This window comes from Diospyros lotus, chromosome 4, assembly GCF_014633365.1.
Source record: "Diospyros lotus cultivar Yz01 chromosome 4, ASM1463336v1, whole genome shotgun sequence".
Classification (NCBI taxonomy): Eukaryota; Viridiplantae; Streptophyta; class Magnoliopsida; order Ericales; family Ebenaceae; genus Diospyros; species Diospyros lotus.
In genome coordinates, this window is record NC_068341.1 from 40708407 (window position 1) to 40727982 (window position 19576).

The 19576-nt window shown below is 36.7% G+C and overlaps 2 protein-coding genes across 5 annotated transcripts; both read left to right on the forward strand.

Annotated features, from left to right (window-relative positions):
• Positions 1-1059: 1059 nt before the first annotated feature.
• LOC127800678 (folate transporter 1, chloroplastic) lies at positions 1060-12730 on the forward strand. 4 transcript variants are annotated; one of them, XM_052335425.1, is made up of 12 exons: positions 1060-1339; positions 1456-1535; positions 1890-1966; positions 2208-2298; positions 2779-2872; positions 4798-4871; positions 5483-5593; positions 9629-9688; positions 10992-11063; positions 11171-11191; positions 11429-11496; positions 12258-12730. In XM_052335425.1, the coding sequence occupies exons 1-12, from the start codon at positions 1222-1224 to the stop codon at positions 12388-12390; spliced, it is 999 nt and encodes a 332-aa protein (XP_052191385.1). In that variant the 5' UTR covers positions 1060-1221; the 3' UTR covers positions 12391-12730. The 4 variants fall into 4 exon arrangements, with proteins under 4 accessions (XP_052191385.1, XP_052191387.1, XP_052191386.1 ...); XM_052335426.1 differs by having other exon boundaries at positions 1061-1339; positions 5486-5593; XM_052335427.1 differs by lacking the exon at positions 9629-9688.
• A 432-nt stretch (positions 12731-13162) lies between these two features.
• LOC127800583 (CDK5RAP1-like protein) lies at positions 13163-17975 on the forward strand. The gene is made up of 3 exons (XM_052335283.1): positions 13163-13536; positions 15385-16442; positions 17158-17975. The coding sequence occupies exons 1-3, from the start codon at positions 13178-13180 to the stop codon at positions 17658-17660; spliced, it is 1920 nt and encodes a 639-aa protein (XP_052191243.1). The 5' UTR covers positions 13163-13177; the 3' UTR covers positions 17661-17975.
• Positions 17976-19576: the final 1601 nt, after the last annotated feature.

Consider the following 19576-nt stretch of genomic DNA (forward strand, 5'->3'; position numbering starts at 1 on the left):
ATAAGATATTTAATAAGAAATATAAGAATTCATTCATCCACAATTGAAGAGTCATGAATGAAAATAGAATGTCACTTGTTATATACAAGAATATATTAAAATATTTATTTAAATTCTATCTAAATATAGTATTATGACATATCACAAACAAATTGATCGTCATGTATAAAATAATTTCAATTTTGTTGTATTAAAACATTCAAATGTAAGAAATTATTTTTAAAGAGAATAATTATTTTTCACTAAAAAAATTAAAAGGAAAAAGGGAAAAACCCCATGCACCAACGAAGGGAATATGTTTTTTGCAACATAATTTATTAATTATTTACAAATAAGTTATTTATTGCGTTGGGAATATATTTTTTGCAACATAATTTATTAATTATTTACAAATAAGTTATTTATTGTGAATTTGTCACATGTATTTGATTTTGCAAGTGATGTGTATAATTTTATTACAAATTAATTTATGCTTGATGAATTGTTTCACAATAGGGAGATAACAAAATTTTGGTTTACTCAAACTAATAGAATCAAATTGATTGAACTTGTAAATTCGGTATTTTTTTTTTTTTTTACATAGGTTCGATTCGGTTAAATTTTTTCAAATGTTCGATTTTCGGTTCGATTTTTTGGTTGGAAGAATTAAACTGATCGAATTTTAAAATGATATTATTTTGATATTTATAAAACTACGTCGTTTTTTTTTATTTAAATGTTTTATATCGATTACTTTAAATTTTTTTTTTTTGCATTTACTTGGTTTAATTGGTTTGATGATTCAATTGTTTAAATTATCAGTTATTTTAATTTTTTAGAGTTTATCGATCGATTTGATTTTACTTATCGATTCAATTTAATCGATTAAGTAAATTTTGATCGATTCGATTACATATTCTTGTGACATCGATGTCCCATAATAAGATTAGTTTTACACCTAAAATTACACATCGACGGGGATTGGGTTTAAATTGAATTAATCTAAATCTTGACCCAATTTGAGCAATTACCCTAATTATCAGATCCATGGTTGAGAATTTCATACCACATAGCATGCAGATTAACTGCCGTAATCAGATGGCGGTGACCCGATTAAATTGGAGCTAGGATATTAGTAAGGGAGGAAAATTTGATTCCAGAAATGGCGCTTCTCGATACTGCTACTGAGTGATACGCCTGAGTAGCGTTGTTTGGACGCTCTGCGATTGCCTTGCAGACGATATGTCGGTCTTGAAGTCGGTGGATTGGCAGTGGGAGAACGCCACCGCCGGCGCCGTCGCCGGGCTTGCTACCGTTTCTTTCTCCCATCCCCTCGATGTCGTCCGCACTAGGTTTCAAGGTGTGCGCGCGCGCGTCTCTCGGATTCAATCATTTGGTGGTGCATTAATTTGGTATTGGTTAGTTGTTGCTATGGGATTGACTGATTCGTGATTGGATTAACTTGTATAATGTCAGTTAGTGATGGCCGCACCTCGTCCAGCCTTCCGGCCTACAAGAACACGCCTCACGCTCTCTGGACTATAGCTCGTACCGAGGTTTCTTTTCCCCTTTCCGGTTTCCTTTCTATATCTCTTTATTTATTTATCCTGATTCAATGTTTCTGCAAGTCCATTCATAATTTTCGACCTTCAGGCCTAGTGCACCTCCTGAAAATTCGATTTCGATCTCTATTTTCATATATAATTCCAATCAAGAGACTAAATGAGAATAAAATTTGACAACTGCGAAGGGATGCATATGTACACGCATATATGCATTAGGGTCTCCCCGTACTGACTATGCTTCTGTCAGCCACTGTGATTTTTCTCGTCTTGTGAATTTTTGCTCCAGTTTGTCCTTTTGGTCTGCTTAATAGCGTGTTGTCTTAGTGCTTTTGTTGTTTGTTTCAGGGTTTCAGAGGGCTTTATGCAGGTTTTTATCCTGCAGTTATTGGATCAACTATTTCATGGGGTCTGTATTTCTTCTTGTAAGTACTTTTTAGGGTCTCGTTCTGGATAAAATGTAAGCAGGAAGCAATTTCATGATAAAATGTGGTGTTGCCAACTATAGTTTGTCTGTTTGCTGTTATCTATTTAGTAAATAGATAAAGTTATAGAGAACCAATTGATTAGTCGCTTGGCTTGCAGTTGTGACTGTTTATATTACATTCTTACCATTTATTTCCCAGAGCTATCTGCATCCAACTTGAAAGTTTGTTCTGTTTGTAGCTACAGCAAAGCCAAACAAAGATATTCAAAAGGTCACCAGGAGCTGTCTCCGGGTCTTCATCTTGCTTCAGCTGCAGAAGGAGGGGCTTTGGTTTGTATCTGAACTTGTAATGGACTCAGCAAATACCATGATTTCTATTGTTTTGGATGGCTTCTGCAACATGGTCATTCAAATTACTTTTTCCTTTTTGAGTTCTACTGTTTCCAATATCAATGGGAACCAGAGTAGACCCATGTCGTGATTGTCTTAAATTGTTTGACTCATGCAAAACATACTACCAATGAAAAGTAAGGTTTACAAGGTGCTAGCATTTGTTGACAAATTATGTTTGTCACCAACTTAGGGCCATTGTGTGGTTAGTCCTTTCCACGAGTTGATGCAATTGAACTGCTGGTATAGAAGTGGTTGGTGTTTGGTCTCATTGTTTGGACCTGTGCAGCCACTGTTTCCAGCTGCTTCAGAATACCTTTCTTATTATGTTCGAATCTCTTCGAGTGTCTAGAATAAATGTTCATGGTTTTCAAGAGTTATTTTCTTCAAATTTTAAAGAGCAATGTTATTCAATCACAGGTTTGTCTTTGCACGAATCCCATTTGGCTTGTGAAAACAAGATTGCAGCTTCAGACTCCTCTTCATCAGACTCGACCATATTCAGGACTCTATGGTTTGCTCTATATCTTACACTTTTCTGGGATAGCATTTCTACCTTGTGAGAATAAGATATTGGAATAATTTCTATCCAAACATTGTTTTTTTGTGCCAAGACTAATGCTCCTTTTATCTTTATGCAAAATTGATATAAACTTATTGTCTATGCTAGATTACTTAGCTTGCTTTATCCATTGGTCAAGTTGCAGCCAGGAAGTGTGCCTTTGTTTGTATCATGCAACCTTTCGTTGTATGAGTAAACATTTAGTTAGGAAATTTTGTTTTTGATATTTGGACTTTAGCACAATCACATTCTTGAGGTTGTTATTTCTTAGAATTTTGAAAAATAGCTAGGGTTCATTATTTATTTTTTTGTGGTTTAAATTATAGGAACTACCCTTAGGTAAGTTGACAATAGATGCACTGCCAGGTATTTTTTAAAATACTAACTAACCTCCCATACTTTGGTATTTTCACTATCAATTTGATCCCTGGGGTAAGAATCTAAGATAACTACTCTGTTTATTTTTACTCCTCTTTCCAACCATTACCACTTCCACCCCTCAGCTCATTCATCATCCATTCACCCCTAAATCCACTACCATAAAGCCCTCCTTCCCTTCCCGTTCATTGCCTTCCACCACCTGCCAGCACCATTAACTATCCCGTTCATTTGGTTGCAGGACTGCATCCACCACCATCATGAGCCATCACTATTGCTATGACTGACCACGGTCCTCACCACCATCTTCCACTAGCCACAACACCACAAAACTGCCAAAATCCTAATTTGAACTTCTTTCCTTATCAGGTTCTCATCACTGTCCATGTTACCATCTCAAAAGAAGAGAGAAATTGCTCAAAGAGTGGTTATAACAAGAGAAGAGAGAGGCGGTCATGATTTTCAGTCTTGTGATTGTGTGTTTGCAATAATATTTTTTATATGCAAAATCAGCAGGTTTATTTGCCCCTTTCCAAGTCTCAATTCATTGAGGCAATCAGACTGTGATAGTAAATTTAGAATCAACCAACTGATTAATACAAATTTTAGAGGCGGTTTAATGACTTGCATATATCCCATAACAACTGTTGATGGTAATATGTTTTTGGTATTCAGGATGTATATTTAACTCGAGAATTTCCCAACTGGTTCACTGGTTTCCTTTTACCTCCATTTCAATCTTCTGTGTGCACAAAGAAGATAAGGAAACTTCTGTTCCAAATAAAGGACAGGTCCACTCACTTCTGAGCACCTATAATCTCTGTCTTTCTATCGATCCAGAGTTGGAGTAGATATGTAAATAATCTCTATATAATCATGGATAACATTATTGAGGAAACATAGTTGCATATGTTATGAAATATTGTCAGTGTATTTTCTTTAGTGAGAGTGGAGTTGTGACCGTGCCAGTGAGAAACAATGGAAGCGGTGGTTGTTAGCAGCTCATGTCTGGTAGATGGAGGCATTAGTTTTGTGTGTGTATTTTCTAATTATTGCCTTCTAGACGAACATATAAATTTGAGAACTGTCACACGCTTTCAAAAAAATAATGCAACGTAGTAAATTCATGTTTTTGGTTGATCCTATCTGCTGAGAAACTCTTAACTGGGTGGTTAACATGATCGTTTCCTATTAAGAGGTATTGAGGTTGTCTATGTAGTTTCAGGATGTTCAGGGATGGTCAGTGTAATTTTACTCCTAGCTGAGGCCTTAGGTGACCTCTTCTTTCCTTGAATACTATATCCTTCAAGGATTTTGTTGGTAAAAAAAGTATTAAAGTTTTGAGTCTTTGACCATCTCGTTTGTAAAATCTTCATCCCATCAAAAAGAAAGGAACAACTTTCAGCATTTTGTTCTGCACAACCTTGTTAGATGCAAGTACAGTTGTTTCTGCTTAAATACAATTGCTTAAATCTGTACTATCTACCAATTAATTTCAGATGCTGTAAGAACCATACTGAAAGAAGAAGGATGGGCTGCACTATACAAAGGGCTTTTGCCTGGTCTCTTTCTGGTAAGGTGATTCTTTCCTTTAGATATCTCTTTTCTCTTTTTATAGTATGAGTTTTTTTTTTTCTCCTTTTCTTTTTGGGGTGTGTGTAATAAATTATTCTTTATCTCATCCTTCTTATGCAGCTACAAGGTTTTGGACTTGTTTAGTTCTGTTGTTAGTGACCATTATTTTGTTTACTAAAATTGGATAAGTATCACTATATAATGGTTTTGATCCAATTATGCCATTTTCATTGTCTGAATAGAAAACAAATTAATGGCAGTGTATCAATTAGCCTAGCAGACATGCAAAAAATTTCTAGTTACCTGTAAAATGCTTCATAGGTAGTTATGCCATCTAAAGATTACTCATAAGATTCATTGGATTACTTCACATAGATGCAGTATCCAGCCAACATATCTGCTGTAAATTTATTACTTCTCATTCTTGATGTCCTATTAGTAATTTTCTTGCACTAATGCACAAACTGGAAAGAGTTGAAGTTGTAGTTTGGGTAAAATGGTAACAGTGGCAAGCAGTAGTTGTCTAGACCAACCTGCCAACTATAGAGCATATCAGAAGGCCTTTTATATTTTACATCCATTGAACTTACAAGTTTTGTGTTGCTTCAGCAGGTTACTCATGGTGCAATACAGTTCACAGCATATGAGGAGCTTCGGAAAGTTTTAGTTGGCTTTAGATCCAAAGAAACTGAAGATGAATTTAGTGCTGCTGAACTGTTGGTAAGTCTATGTAGTAATGATTACAAATTTTGAAACCATTTTGAAGTACTGAAGTGCGTAGCACCAGGACTTTTCATTTCCTTTCATGTAGACTGTAGCTTAGGCAAATATTGGTAGCTTTTGATGATATATTTTGTCCTCTAGATGGAAAGAAAGCTGATTTTTTAAAACTGACTGTAGAAGTACACCACTTATTGTCTTGGGCTCTTGGAGAATAATTTAAAGTTTGTCAGTTAATGATTTGGTTTTGTCTTAAAGGAGAAAGCTGTAGGGTTTAGCAAATTGAGGGTTTAAGGCTATGGCCTATGTGCGTGCAAAGCACAAATACCTTGTATCAATTGGCATACAGAGTCCAAAGTATGTTCCAAAACAGTGAATTTAGTGATCCTAGTGATCCAAATTATTTTTTTTCATATACATTCTCTTAAACGAAAGAATAAAAAGCCAATGGATAGTGGGGTTTTGGCTTGAAAATGATAAAAAAATTGACAGTCTCATCACGTATAACAAAAAATGTTCTTGTAGAATTAATTTAAAGAAACAATCTTGTGCTGTTTCATTTGATATAAAATTGCTAAAATGAAATAACTGTAAAAGAATTTTGACTTTTGATAATAGTTATAGAAGTCTACCTCCATCGTACAATATCTTCAAACACATTTTTCATGTTCCCATTCTAGGGACCTGGAACAATGATTCATGTTACAGCTAACATACTATAGGATATAAAGGGGCGGTGTAGGAATTTGGAATCAGACATTCAGGTCTATTTTATTGATACAATGGTTGTGGGTTCTGAGAACAGAGATGGAAACAACTAACAAGAACAAGAAGAAACATGAAAGGAATAAGAAAGAATAGATGATAAAGTATACCTCAGAATAGCAATAGACTTTTTGGTAAAGCATAGATTAATAATTGGCACCGTTAGAAGGATATATTAATAATTCTTCTTTTTGTTAATTGTTTCATATTATTCTGTGAAACATGCTTATGTTGCAATGTGCTAAGTCAAGTAGATTGCCTAGATAATAAAGGATTTTTAACTCTTATGATGCTCAATTCAGCCAAAGAAGAATAATTGAGAGCAGGAAAAGAGAGAATGACAAAGGCATTAATAAATTACTGTAACTTTAATATATTACAACTCTGAGGCATCTAATAAAACAGCACTTTTGGCTGCCATGGATTATGATTTTTCCAGGTTGGGAAGAGTTAGAATATTGTGCTCTTAACCAAACACTTTAAACTGTGCTCAGTTTCATTAAATTAGTACTACCTCTGTTATTTCAAGCTTTGCCCATGTGAAATGTTAAATACCTTGGTAGATGCTCTCAAGTATTGTGGGTGGTGGAGGCATTTTCGTAGATAGTTTTTTGATTTTGAGTTGTCAACAGGAGTGGAGTAATCCTATAATAAGGTGAGGATGAGGATGTTTCTTGTTTCAAGGTTAGTGAAACACCTCTCTCTTTAGAGTGTGTTTCCACGTCATAATTTGAGGATTTTTTCTTCTTTTTTTTTCCTTGAAAACCTTTGTTTTTTTTTGAAAACATTTCTTGTGAAGGTACTTTGCCAACCCTTGCAAATTCCATCTTGCTTTCAAAACCTTCATTTGCTTGACCTTCCATTTCCATTAATTATTTCCCCAAATTCACTAGAGATTACTCTCCTAAGTGACACTTAAAGAGGTTTATCTCTAGTGGCCTCACCTTTTCACCTAATCTCTTGTGTTCAGTTTAGTTTATCAAGGCAGGGTCTTTGTTTGCATACTCATTTTCACGGATTGAACTTAATTTAATTCATAACTTGTATTAAGGAGTCCAAAATTTTGATTCGTTATGAAATACCAAATTTAAAAGAGAAAAGACTTTTTTGGCGTCCCAACCAAAAATCTTTAGAAACTCTCAAAATAAATTTCTAAGTCACTACAACCCAAGATATGACGTAAAACGGTAAAAGTTGTCCATTTTCACCAAAATGAAATGTCATGTCTTAAAGACAACTTAGTTCGTGCAATTAGTTTAACATGCTTGATACATTTTGATATTGCCAAATATAAAATCTATACATTCTGTTAGTTCATCACATAAAACACGCATAACATCTACAAAACATGGCATGCTACAAAAAAATAATGAAGCTTCCCATTTCAAGAACTTCATTTTCTTTAGAACTGCTTGCCTCATGTAGAATGTTTGAATATTCCAAGGTTAAACTCAAGTTGGATGATAAACCTTTTGAGGAATCCTCAAAAGTAAAACATGTATATAAACTGAGTTCATGAAAGAGAATACAAGTTTATACTTTGCAATGCCACTTGTGAATGTTGGCATGCTTCTAAGAGCTTTGTCAACTAGCACCCTAAGCACCTCTTGGAAGGTCCCCAACTTCACCATCTTGGGCCTAAGTGGCATAGAGCAAAATAGCATGGCCATTCATGATCATAGATGCAAATGAAAAGTCAAACAAAGTGCATTTTCAAAATCGATTTCTCATGGAACACAAAAAAGTCTTGAAGTAGGAGTTTTGTGAGTGGGAGAACTTTACCTTGGGGTCTCTTTGGAGAAGATCTTCCTTGCTCTTCCTAGCTTTCTGACCTCTCCTTGGCCACCTTGGTGGAAGCTTCTTCTTCTTATGCCCCCCTCTCTCTCTCTCTCTCTCACACACACACACACACACACACACACACTCTTGGATCTTTCTTCTTCTAGGAATTGGAAGACCAACGTCATGACCTCTATTTATACCAAACACACTTGGGCATCACTTCACCTCTTGGGGTAAGATTTCAAATTTCTTCTAAAATCTCCTGTGGAAAACCTTAATCTCTCATCATTTAAAATAGAGGTCAAAAGTCATTTTTGAGGGGGTGGCTTTGTGTAACGTATATACGCAAGAGAAGAGAGAAAGAAGAGAAAGCAAACAAGAAAAAGGGGAACAGGGGATCAATTGGAAGCCATCCCCTTTGGTGTAAGGGGGCTGCCTTGGTGAGCAGCTGGCAGCTGTTTGCTGCTGCTGTTGGGGAAGAGAAGGAGAGAGAAAGGGGGGTGGGGTCGCTTTCATGGAAAGAGAGCTCACCCCCCACCTTTAGGCCTTCGTTTACTTTATATATATATTATGAACATATGCATACATGTTTACATACACATGTATTTCTTTTGTTTTTTCTTTTATATGTATGTATTACTTTTTTACACACACACATATATATGTCTATATATTCACCCACCCTTTTTAACCCATTCTTTGATCAATTAGATTACTCCCTAATTTCGCAAATATACTTGCACATTTACGTATTCAAGTTGATTTCACACACACTCACCCAAATCTTATCAACAATCCTGAATTATCTCCAAATTGAATTTATTTCCTTAGGTCTCCAAATATTTAAACAATATTTGGGGTGTTACATTTAGTGTCCTCGTAGAATTTAGTCTGGTCATTTCCCTGCTTGAACTTGAAATTGTCTCTGCAACTTTCAGTATTAAGAAGAGGGAGACTAGGGCAATATTATTAGATTAATGATTAGGTTTATTGATGCCACTATGTCTGTATAATATGTGGTGTTTGTTATTCTTTACTGCTTTAGAAGAGGAAATTAGATAGAGATGAGGTCTACCTGTCAAGTTGGTGTTTTCCAGAAGTTAGGAACTTCCATGAAAATACATGTGTTTTCATCTCCACTGTTTTTTGAAAACTCTGTCAACAAATCAATAAAGTTTGTTTCAACCATTTTAATTTCTATAAATTCCACATCATGCTAATCACATTTGTTTCAACTATTCTCCATTGCTGTATCAGTGGCAAGTAATGATCTGTCAATTTCACTGTTGCTCTGCATGAGTTTCTGTATAGACTTCATAAAAGAGTGCTTGCCAAATAATATTTGCAATATCTTTAATATGTTTTTGTTAGTTCTTTGTTCAACAAAATGTTTCATTTTCTTATAGTGTTTTTTCAGTTTTTAATCATGCTCAACATTGATTATGAATTGATGTGATTAACACATTCATATCTTGTTCTTCTACCTAGACAGATGACATTAATAAGGTTGATTCAAGGGAGAAAGATGCAAAGCTGCAAACCCAACTGGTAACAGAAATTTGCTTCCAGAGAATCCCTAAAAAAACAATTGTACAATTATTAAGGAACTGAAATGAAGAAAATCTCTAATTCCTGCAAATTCATATAATATTCAGGTTCCCTAATGTCATGACCCAAGGACATAGTAGTGATTAGATAATAGATGAATTTCTTTTAGTTGCATTGTAGTTGTAGCGGTTGGTACCTAAAAAGACAACTGCCTTCAGGTGTATAGATTTGAATATTTGGCAGCCCTATTGGCGCCAAATCTTAGCTACCAGGTAGTATACAAGGCTGATCCAATCTAATTCAAGACACACAAGAATATTGTTGAATGAAATCTGATTTCAATCTCTCTCAATTTCCCTCTCTCTCTCCCGGTTCTCCCTAATCTCTCTCACTGTTTCTATTCTTCTCAATTTCCCTCCCTTTTCTTCTGATCTATCTCCCTCCAATTCCTTCCAATTATCTCTTAAACCCTAGGTTGAACCCTAGGTACATGACACCTAAGAGTGCTGATATGGAAATATTTTTACTTAAAGAAAATTCAACCCTCTATGGAAACAAAATCATGATATTAACCTAATCTTAGACTTAAAAAGAAAACCATAACCCCTAAAACTTACATATACCAAGCTCAGCTTGTAGTCAACATGATATAGAGACCTGATAGTTCATCAGTATGCACAAGAACTGCTTGATCATGAGTGCATTAGCTGCCACAAGTTTAATGTCCGTAGGCTGGACTGTTCTGCCAGTCCAGTAGAACAACCTTATTCTCCAGCTACTGCATCTTTGATTGTACAGATGTTGTAGGCTCCCTTGGTTCAGCAGTGAAATAGACAGGCATTCTGTATCATCTGGATGGCCCCTTGTAAATACACAACATACATGAATGAACAGAGATTTCTTCTGACTTACATGTTGGCTTTATTCCTTTGCCTTAGGGTTTTCCCTGGTTATGGCTTGTAAAGCCTGGAAGAAAGAGAAATTATTGTTCTGTTCTTAGGGTGTTGCTTGCCAAGTTGAGCATTTTGTATTTAGACAGACAAAGGAATTTGGTAGACACAATGCATGAAAATAGGAACATCCAAAAATAAGTTCCATAAAGTTACTATGACATCTTCCAAAACCAAGATTTCGGGGTAGTTCTTTTGATAGTGGCCTTCCATTTCCTTTTCCCATGCTAAAGAAGTGAATCAATTTTGAGTGTATGATGTACTTATGGATATCTTGCTTAGTCATCCTAACATTGCACTTTTTTTCTGTCTTGAAGTACTTTTTAACTTTGACTATATATTGCATCTTACAGACTACTATTGACTATGCTACTCTGGGGGCATCTTCTAAATTAACTGCCGTTCTTTTGACTTATCCATTTCAGGTGGGCATTTTTTATTCATATTAGATCATTATGTAAAGGATTCATTATCAGTTGGTTATTCATTGCTTTTTAGTTTTTATGATGTGTGGTTTGTTTTTTGCTTTCAGGTTATTCGATCTCGATTACAGGTAATGACAAGATTTCTGAAGTTAATGCTTCAGAGATTTATCAATATGTTCATAATATTGTTGAAATTTCTGAAGCTGACATAGAAATAAGTTGCTATTGTTGCTAGTGGATTCATAAAGACAACTGAATCCCCTGCAACAACCATCACTGTAGTTAGTTAATGGTGCATGGCTTGTCAATTTACTTTCCCCCCTTTCTTCCCAGTTGCTAACAGGTTTTTCTATCCCTCATTGCAGCAACGTCCAAGTAAAGATGGAATTCCGATATACATGGACAGCTGGCATGTTGTGAAGGAAACTGCACGGTGAGCATTATCTTCAAACCTGACGGTGCTCGTCCATGATTTACATGAACTATAAACTGGACCATTTTCCAGGCTGGTTTCAAATTCAGCTACTTGAGACTCTAATACCCACAAATCCCGCTGAAACCCTACAATCTCTTGTTTAAACCTTTGGAACTGCCTAGGCCCTTGGAACCTCGTGGTTTAGTTGCTTTCTTGGAAGGATAAGATTCCTACACTTGTGATGCACTGAAGTTGAGAACTAGCTATGTGGAGTAAAGTGCAAGTAGGCAACACTAATCCACAGCCACATTCTAAGCTATATGCCAACGTTCTGTAGTTTTCATTTCATTAGAATGTTGGCTCCAGGTCATTGTATGCCCTCATAGTTGAGTTGGTGGGGCTTGTTTGCTTTATGCTAGAATCCCCATGTATCACCAACTACACACAGATGTTGTGAGGGACGACCCAGATGAACATACAGCTACTTCAATGACCTTTTAACCTCCTCCTTCTCTGTTCTCTTTCATTTCTTGGAAAAACCATAGATTCTGGTAATCAATGGCTAATCAAAGTTAATGATGCTGTCTTTAGGCATTTGGTTCTCTATAACCAGACTGACCTTGTGAAGGCCTCTATTTACTTGCTTACTACTAATGATCCAAAAATTTCAATACAATGTAGTTGTTTCCATCAGCACTGAATGCTAAACCCGACTCTTCGTTTACTATGTTACCATCATTGTCATCCACTGCTTTTGATTATGGGTATTGGCTTTGCAGGTTTGAAGGTTTGCGGGGTTTCTATAGGGGCATCACAGCAAATCTGCTGAAAAATGTTCCTGCAGCTTCTGTAACGTTTGTTGTGTACGAGAATGTCTTGAACATGCTAAAATTGGCAAGAAGGAACAGTTGATATCCTCTCTTCCATTAAGAGCTCGACAAGGGTAGACTAGTCATTTGACTAATTTTTTAGCATTTAGTATCATCAATCTAGATTCTTTATAACTACTAGAAATAAAGCTTAAATAATGGGGTCGATATTGCTTGGATGGATGATCTAGTGCATTTAAGTGCTATAGTTGAGAGTAAGTTTTCATAGCAATAGTAAAGTGGTTCTTGTGGTAGATTAAGGTTTATTGATTTGAGTTGTAAGGTAAAGGGTAATTCTAAGGTGCCTTGGGGGTATTAGTGCCCTTTACCTCCAAACTGTATTACACCACCTTTATTTTCACACTGTATTTTTTGACGTTATATTGTTTATTTTTGCATTTTACTTTTTATTATTACACCGACTCTCTTGTTACTACAATGTATCTCTTAATTAATGAGATACTGTAGCAATGCCTAAAGTAATAGAAAGTTTAAATATATATATATATATAATTTAAAAACTTAATTCAATATAGAAACTTCATAAAAAAAATTAATATAGCAAACGGAAGGGAGAAAATATTATAATTCAATTATTATTTAAATTATAAATATATAAATGTATATAATATTTAAAATTTGATATATAATATTAAATAATTTAACTATACTTTTTTAATTGTTTTTATCTTTATTCTTAATTTGGGGCAAAAGAAAGATAAAAACCACCACCACCACCTCCAGTATTTCGTCCCGTAGGGTCGTCCACTCTTCTTCTTTTCTTTGTTTCTTTCTTTCTGTGGATCTGGAGGGTGGGGACGACGACGACGATGGCCTGCTCTTCTTCTTCTTCTTCTTCTTCTTCTTCTTCTGCTGCTGCTGCCTCTTCTCTATCTTGCATGTCCGCCTCCACCCTACTCAACCAATCCCACCGAGCTTTGGCCATCAAATTGCCACGACGGTGCTCCTTCTCCTTAATGGGCCTCAGGCTCCTCTCTCAGTCCCATGCCCACTACTACTACTCAACAACAACAACCATCTCTTCGCGTTGCTGCTACCGCCGCCTGTCACCCCGTCTCCACGGCAACGCCTCTTTGGCACGCTTCTCCACCGTTAGCGAAACTCCCAACCGCCACCGCCTCCAAATCCCCCAACCTGCCGCTCTCGCTTCTCCCCAGACCCAATCTCAGTAAGTCATCTCCCCTTCCTTTGCATTACTGTACTAAATTTTACTCATGCGAGACATCCTTTACTGCTCATGGGCTAAAATTGGAGTATATGACACTTTGGTTGTGTGCTTCAAATGAACTACATTGAGAGAGTAAAAGCGCGCCATGTGCTTGATAGTTTGCTCAAGAGAAACATGGGTCAAATCCAACTGCCGCCGAACTCTGTTATGTTTGGTGTAATCGCTTCTGTGGAAAAGAGGGTAGTGGGTTAGGCGGCAAAGGAGTTAATTGGTCGTGGCTCAAGGGCTTGAAGGCATGTCGGGTCATGGGTGTATGTTCCGGTACCTTGGAGCTTAATCTTCTTTCACTCAATTGTGGGCTCCTATACCCTAGAGTATTATTCTTTTTCACTCCATATGCATCCTAACTTTCTATCTTAATATTGGAAGAGAATAAAAAAATAAATTTCAACAATAGAAGCATAGAAAAATGTTCATTAATTTGGTCATGAAAAGTGGTGAAACAAGGCCCTTGTTTTCCCTTTTTTTGTTTTCAATGTGCCCTCAGTATGTCAGGATGAATGCTATATTTTTAACTGAATCAATTGCAAAGTCTAATTCATCTTGCACTTGATAGGATGGCTTTTTGTATGCTGGAGGCCTAGAACCTAAAAATCTGAGTGTAGCATTTATGTTATATCTGAACTGGTGCATCTTTTTCACTCTTCAAATGCATGGCTATGGACTTTATTTTGTTTAATATTTAATGCTATCTTTTGTTCTCTGCTATCTGCCCAAATGGTATTCAAGGGTTTTACTTGCTTTAGTAATTGTGCAAATTTCTTTCTTAACATTTCTTTTAAACCTTTAGTCTTGTCCTCTAGTAGTTATCACAAGGTGCGGGTGAAGAGAATAATCAGCAAGGTATCGATTACGCACTGGGTGTTAGTAAGATTGAAATTGTGAAAGAGAAGTCAAGGAGTGCTTTTTTTTTTTGGAATCTCAGGTGGACTGCAAAGTATGTAGATTTTATTCCTCTTTGACTTTATCCCTCATTTGCAGAGGGAAGCATTGAAACATCAGAAGATCCTTGATCCAAATAAGTACTCAAATGAATAGTCAAGCATAGTGTGTTAAATGGAACTCCTGTCCTACTTTAAAATCAATATTAGATGTTGTGGACCAGGACTTCGTGGGTGTTCCATTGTCTAGTTTGGCTAGTTATCTAGATTAATGGCAATGAAGAAGTTTCTGCCATACTGAAATCTCAATATGTCAGTGAATAGTAATGTTAGCCCTTTAGCATGTTTTAGCATCTCTAGTGCATGGGGCTCTCCACCTTGCTAGGGTCGTTCTTATATGCAACTTTACTCTTACTTTGCCAAGAGGCTGTTTTCACTACTCGAGCCTATGACCTTGTCACAACTTTACTCTTATGTTAAGGTACAACAACAACAACAATAACAACAACAACAACATGCCAAGCCTTTATTCCTCTGTGTGGATTGGTTACATGAATTCAAGCTTGTTTGTCATTTCTATTTATGGATTTGTCTTTTGTAAGGCCCTTATAACTAAAATCATAGTTAAGTGTCTCCCACAAGTTTTTTGGTCTTCCTTCACTTTTTTTGATCTCCCATCAAGATTTTCCTTAATATATTTAGTGATATTAGTTTTCTGCTGCAAATTTACTGCCTTATTCTGTAACTATTATGTACTATATCTTAAGTTGCTGACTACTTAATAAAGGTCTATTCTTCTAATGTTTGGAAATGTTTCCTACAAGGTTTATGCCTATGAGTGATGTTAAGAGTTTTTGCACTTTGTGGTGGTTAGACTCAATACATTATGAGTTGTTTTTACTTTCAGCTCTACACCAGCTTCTGAAACCCTTCAGAGGGGCCGCATATATCATGAAACCTATGGGTGTCAAATGAACATCAACGACATGGAGATTGTTTTATCTATTATGAAGCAAGCTGGATACAGTGAAGTTGTGGACATTCCAGAGAGTGCAGAGATAATCTTTATCAATACTTGTGCAATCAGGGACAATGCAGAACAGAAAGTGTGGCAGAGGCTTAATTATTTTTGGTTTCTGAAGAGGCACTGGAAGAGCAATGTTGCAATTGGGAGGTCACATTCCCTGCATCCCCCGAAGGTGGTTGTGCTAGGGTGCATGGCTGAAAGATTAAAGGATAAGATTTTAGATGCAGACAAGATGGTCGATGTGGTCTGTGGTCCTGATGCTTACCGAGATTTGCCACGGCTTCTAGAAGAGGTAGAATATGGTCAAAAGGGGATCAACACTCTACTTTCACTTGAAGAAACTTATGCTGATATCTGTCCTGTTCGAATCTCAAAAAATTCTATCTCTGCCTTTGTATCCGTAATGAGGGGGTGCAATAACATGTGCTCATTTTGCATTGTTCCTTTCACTAGAGGCAGAGAGCGGTCGCGCCCTGTTGAGTCAATTGTGAGAGAAGTGGCAGAACTTTGGAAAGAAGGTGTGAAAGAAGTCACACTTCTTGGCCAGAATGTAAATAGTTATAATGATGCATCTGGTTGTGAGAAAGACGTTGAATCAGGAGCAAATTGGAAGTTCAGTGATGGCTTCTCTAGCATGTGCAAGGTGAAAAAAATGGGTTTACGTTTTTCAGATCTCTTGGATCGACTTGCAACTGAGTTTCCAGAGATGCGGTTTAGATACACATCCCCACACCCTAAAGATTTTCCAGATGAGTTACTGTATGTAATGCGAGAAAGATATAATATTTGCAAAAGTATCCATTTGCCTGCACAAACAGGGAGTAGTACAGTACTTGAAAGAATGCGTCGGGGATATACACGGGAGGCTTACTTAGAGCTTGTGCAAAAGGTCCGGGGTATTATGCCAGATGTGGGGATAAGCAGTGACTTCATATGTGGTAAGAGGCTATTATACTGCTTTCCATTCCAGTTGACTTGGGCCATGGAAGGAAATTATATTATTTTTATGGTAATCTTATCACATATGGGTTTCAGTTCATTTAATTCCTACATGCGGACTGGTTTTCATTTTATCATGTGGTGTAGACCTTACTGCACCAATTGAACTGATTGGAATTGGATGATTACAAGGATCTCAGAGAGTTCCTATTTCATATAATTTTTCTTCTAAAATTTACAGAGGGCTTGAAAAATCCAATTGTTTGAAACCACTTTCATTGTGTTAAGAATCTGAATATTTGAAAACTCAGAAACTATTCCTTGAAGGAGTTGGTCTTTAGAAATGGTTCTTCAGAATGCCTTGTCCGTTTCCTTCTGATTTTCTACTTTTGTTCTTTGAAAGCAGATATAGTTTTTAAAAATGATTCACATACAACCTCATTTGGTAGAAATAGTTTTTTTAGAAGTGATTCACATTACACGGTTAAACTTTTAACATAATAGATGGCCAATTGTTATTTTGAATATGATTCATACATCAACCATTTCTTTATCAATTAAACAATTAAGGCATTGGACAATTAGATGCATAAATTGGCAAATAAAACTTATAAGAAGAAAAGACATTAACAGATAGCAAGTTTAACATATTTAGTCAATGAGAAGAGTGCTATGTTTGCATTGCCCCTAATACTCGCGATCTCCTTTCTGCAGGTTTTTGTGGTGAAACTGAAGAGGAACACAAAGACACATTAAGCCTTATAAAGTCTGTTGGATATGACATGGCATACATGTTTGCATACAGCATGAGAGAGAAAACTCATGCCCATAGGACCTATGTTGACGATGTTGCCGAGGAAGTCAAGCAGAGGAGGTTGACAGAACTCATCGAGGCTTTTCGTGAGAGTACAGGTCAGTGTTATGATTCCAAAATTGGTAGTGTTCAACTTGTGCTAGTTGAAGGACCCAATAAAAGAGCTCCCGATACAGAGCTCATTGGCAAGACTGACAGAGGTCATAGGGTATCATTTGCAAATCTGCCAGTCCCTGACCGGGATTATTATGATGGGAACCGGAATCCAAGGGTTGGAGACTTTGTAGAAGTTCGGATCTCCAAATCGACAAGAGCATCCCTGTATGGAGAAGCCCTTGCTATAACTAAGTTAAGCTCATTTTATAACATTGTGCATGATGAAGCTGTTGCTTGCACAAGCTGAAGCATGGGTGCTTCTAAATGTTCCTTATCGTATGGTGAAGTGTTTGATAACTCGAATAATTCATCAGAATGAGCTTTCTTAACCATACTTGTCTGCCGTAATCTTGGTCATATTGACTGCGCGACTTGTTACAATTAATCCAATTTAGAAGTACAGAGAATGGTTCTGCCTGCCATCTTTATTGAGATGGGTCTACTCTGTTGGAGACGGGGAACTTGCTGGTTTTTATTCTTGGGTTGTCCTTGCAATTGTTAAGATTGTGTCTCCTTTGGTAGATGATTGTGAGAAAAGATTTCCTTGATGAAGTATGATCTTGTGAGAAAAGATTTCCTTGATGAAGTATGATCTTAAACTATCTGATACACTCTGCTTCTGTAAAGCATTTCCCATATTTTGTCAACTGATTTATATGCATATTTCTCTTCATTTTCATTTTCTTAGGCTCTTAGCTTCATTTTCATTTTCTTAGGCTCTTAACCATGACCAAGGTGTAATAAATTAGCCCTATTTTGATGTACTTGGTTTTGTAATTGATATGATAATAAATATTTAAGTTAGGGCGTTTTCTTTTTTAACTTTTCCCTCTCAAAATATAGGGTATTTTTTTTGCACAAGACATCTTGTTTTTTTCTAGAGTTAAGACTAGGAGTGTTCAAAAAATTCGTTAGACCGTGGTTTCCGGCCAAATCGCACCGGACCGGACCGAACCAGTCGATTTTTTAGAACTAGCGGTTTGGTTCGATTTAGAGAACTTCCAAACTGCGCGATTCACGGTTTGAAAGACCAACGGTTCGGTTCAAAACAGAACCGCCTGCATATATTTTATAAAATTAAAAAAAAATATAAAGTATAAAAGGCCCATAAACCCTAAAATTTGCCATTTTACACCCAACCCCGCCTCACCCTCTTGCTCTCCTCTTTACCATTTCCATCGGACCATCGTTGATCGATTGCAACCCATCGACGGCCCCACATTGTCGCAGTCGGCAACACCCTTTCTGATCCCCCACTTCGACTTCGACCGACCCCAATCCCACCCTAACCCCCGTCTTCGCAGGCTTGAGCGCCCTCTTAGCTCTCCCATTCTGATCGCCCGTCGCCCCATTTTCTTCCTCATCCCATTCCCATTGCTGATCATTGGTCGTGTCGCTGTTTGAATCGCGACATAATCGCAATAGGTATGCTCTTTCTCTCTCTCTCACACACACACACAAGCGCGCGCACGCATTTTCTGTTGATTATGCCATGCTTGGAACACAAGGTGTGCTCTGGCCTTAGGGTGAGTTGTAGTGCGGGTCTTCAACATCTTCTGAAGCTGTTAAGGGCGTGCTTTGGCCTATGTTGCAGGAAATCACGGAAAGCTAATTACACCGAATCGCAAAATGTAGTGCGGTTCGGTGGGATTTTTCCACACCAAATCAAATCACTTGGTTTAATTATGAAGAAAATTGAGATTGCAGTTTGACACATTAAATCGGCTTAAAATCGGTCAGACCAAACTACAAACACCCCTAGTTAAGACAGTCGGGAAAGAACAACCCTTCTTGTTGCTCTAACGGTTCTTTCTCATGTTTCAAAAAAAAAAAAAAAAAAAAAGAAAGAAAGAAGAAGAAGAGTGCTCTTCTTCATAAAGATTCTTAAATATATTTTATATTTAACTCTTTGAGATAGCGTAAACAATTTGTTGCACATGTTTGGGAGTTCGAGATACTATGAAATTGTAAGTTTAATTTTATCTCAGTACAAGACTTCGCAATTGCTTGTCTCTATTTGAGGAGTGAGGTCTTAACTTTCGACGAACTTATTCATACATTTAGTTTCGATCGAAGCGAATTGTGAGTTTTAGAGAGAGTGAAATAGTCTGAGTTGAAATGTGTCTATGTACTAGGAACTCTCGAATTTCTATATAACAAAAA